We start from the raw sequence: 2,984 nt of genomic DNA, 5'->3' as shown, positions 1-2,984 counted from the left end.
ATGCTCCATTAGAGAATTTTACATTCCACACATATTTGAATAATCAGATGCCAACTAAATCGGCCCAGGTCTCATCTGCTTTTGAAGAAAGCGACACTTTTACTAACAGTAGGTTTAAACATATGGACATGTAAGCACCATGTTGCTTGACGTCGCCAACACCGAAAGTGGTGGCCCAATACGCCATGCACTCATGATAAGGCTGACCTCTTTTCCTCCGTTCATCCCACTCTCTAGTTGAGAACCTGCTCGGCCATTGACACTATGATACCCAAAGAGTCAGCGTCTTCCTCAACTTGACCATGCTTAAAAAGAAGAAGAATACTCACCGGCGGTACCAGTGCTGTCGGGCTCGACAAAGGTCGCTGTGACCTTGCCGTCCTCCACCTTCAATGCATAACGCTTGCTTCGGACGCCTCCAAAAATGGCAGCGGCATCGTCAAATCCGAGCTCAAGGGCCTTTGTGAATTCAGCCGTGGGATCGGCGACGAACCGAATCTTTGCAATGTTGGTTAGTTGTTTGGAGGCGTGCCATGCATGACAAAATAACTCACTCCAGTCTCGCCAGCGGGATCCAGCTGGTCTTGCCAAGCCTTCATACTGTAGGATAACAATCAACATCTCCTGCCAGCTTCATCCCACGAGAACATCAATCGCTTACACAAAGGGGTCGTTGACGGCGACGACAAAGACCTGGCCAGCCTGCTTCAGCTTGGGGTGGTTGATGTACGACGGAATGTGCGTGCCGGAGCAGGTGCCGGTGAAGGCTCCGGGGACGCCAACAATGTATCCGTTGCCCTTCTGGAACTCTTCGGCCAGGTTGACCTTGCTGGCGGCCGAGTTCTCGAACAATTCGAGGCTGGGGATCTCGTCACCCTTGCTGATGAGGACGCGGGGCGTCGAGTGAAAGCCACGCGCAACGGTGGCGGGGCGGGCCAGGGCAATGCGACGGAGAGGCAAGCGGAACGCCATTGTTGCTGCTTGGACTTTTGACTTTTGATATGTCAGACTGCAAAGGTCGAATGAAGGGTGTGAGCAATGGGGACGGGAGAGTGAGCTTGAGTCGATGGAGTGGCGTCGACGAGTTTCGGGGGTTTCTGGCACAGTCAGCCGGGCGCCGTCGGCTTAGCCAACCGGCCCCGCACACATCCATCACTTCAGCGGTTGGGATGCTTGGTGTGTCTGGAGATGGATGCATGGGGCTGCAAATCGGTTAGATGGGGCACGAAAGAAACTTGGCAGCAGAGATTGGCATCTATGGACTGACATTCACCTGAATGTGAACAGTTGGTTTACACAGCCTGTTCCTCTGCGTTGCTACCCGGTGCGGATGATTGGACTCGAGCTCGGTGCATCACCATCTACCAGTATCATCACAGTTGGATTGTGCCACTTGCACCTGCATGCTCCCGCTCAAGAAATTGAACCAACTTTGGCTTTCAATAGACCTGGATCCACCGGCCAGGGTTGATAAAGTTCACCAACAACAAGATTAACACTCCTTCTCTTTACCCGTACGAGCTTTTCCATGATTAATGGTATGTGTAGGCCTCGCGTAGCAAGTGACAAAAGGAAAAAAAAACATTACCTGTCCCTTTGTGTGATACGAATTTGCAAAGTCTAATCTTAGTCCCTTCAAGGTTTGTACTACACATCTCCCCTGGCATCACGATACGGTCATCAAACCCATTGACTAGCCCAATAGTTTACCTGTATTCTAAACCCGAGAGCATTGTCCTAATTAGCCTTTGCTGTGCGTTTACGAACGAAAGTATGTATTCGTACGAGTATGGGTTTCCCAATGCCGGGCTCGTCTTATTGTGTTGTGTTCAATTACTAGTGGTATTTGAGGGACAGGCGACAAGAGAAATTGATCTCTCTGACGTAACATGCCGGCAAAAAAAAAAAACTTGACTCGGCAACCAGCAGATCACAAGGGGCAGAGAGCACGGGCAGTGCAGAGGGACGTGCTTCGTGATGGGATGTTGGGGGAGGGTTTCCTGCCCTTCTGGGAATGCCTCGAGATTGAAGGACTGCGAGGACAAGGACGTACGAGCAGTCAATGAAGAGAAGCGCATGATATGACATGAAAATGCGTCAACTTCGGTAGAGATGGAGCGGTCTCACCGGAGTTTGTGCGCTGGCTTTCTACAGTGTTGAAGATGGTCTGATTGCACATGTCATTGACCCAACCGCCAAAAAGGTGTGGGGGACGACGCTCAAGTCTGGGCAAATGCACGTAATCGTAGTCGCGGTTACTATAGCACGTCGTGATTGGCTTTTTATAGATGCCATCATCGTCATGGCGCATTCGCAGTGGTTGTACTTGTAGTATGGACTCGTATGTACGAGCGCCTACACGAGGGATGGACTTTTCTAGGTCTAGATTCTGATGCCATGACCATCATTGACTCTTTCTGCCTCTGCCTCTCCTCTCGGGAATTATATCGAGCCTGACACTCCGTATCCCGTACCTGGGCCCTTTCCGCATCTGGCACTACCTAGCAGCCGCTAAGCATCCATGGATCAATCAATTTCATCTCACTTGGGCGGTCATGGGACACCCCCGACGAGCGGGTAGTTTTCAAGTGGGCACTTTACGCAAGGGAGACCGTTAGCAGTCCAGGTCCAGGTTTGGCGCTCATCATTTCCAATAGACCAAGAAACGGCTTTTTGCAAGACTTGACATCTATTGTTTACCTACTAGGTACCCATCTAATCACTTGGACGCGCCTCCTAACCTCCCGTTGCGTCTCCATTCATCTGCCCGTCCAGGGGCTCAGGCTCAGGCTCAGGCTCAGCGCTGCCCGGGCTCTTTGATGAGCCCTCGATGCATTCCGTACACAGCAACTTGCCGTGGTGATCCCCAGCCGCGACGCCAAGGGGGCTGGATCGATACAGCTTCTGTGTTATCCTCCGCACAAAGCTCCGTTCGCAGCAGATGGGCGAAATCATCTGGGCCCAGGCCCCCACCTGCCCCTGCC

General features: G+C 51.9%; 1 protein-coding gene across 1 annotated transcript; it reads right to left on the bottom strand.

The window, feature by feature from the left end:
* Nucleotides 1-233: 233 nt before the first annotated feature.
* On the bottom strand, nt 234-972 carry Triagg1_10023 (uncharacterized protein; the record flags this gene model as incomplete). The annotated part of the gene is made up of 4 exons (XM_062894055.1): nt 234-262; nt 330-498; nt 555-600; nt 662-972. 4 exons carry the CDS (start codon nt 970-972, stop codon nt 234-236), a joined length of 555 nt encoding a protein of 184 aa, XP_062751037.1.
* Nucleotides 973-2,984: the final 2,012 nt, after the last annotated feature.

The sequence above is a fragment of the Trichoderma aggressivum genome, assembly GCF_033847375.1.
Source record: "Trichoderma aggressivum f. europaeum strain CBS 100526 chromosome Unknown scaffold_063, whole genome shotgun sequence".
Taxonomy (NCBI): Eukaryota; Fungi; Ascomycota; class Sordariomycetes; order Hypocreales; family Hypocreaceae; genus Trichoderma; species Trichoderma aggressivum.
The sequence above is the reverse complement of the archived record's forward strand: the minus strand, read 5'-3'. Positions and strand labels throughout refer to the sequence as shown.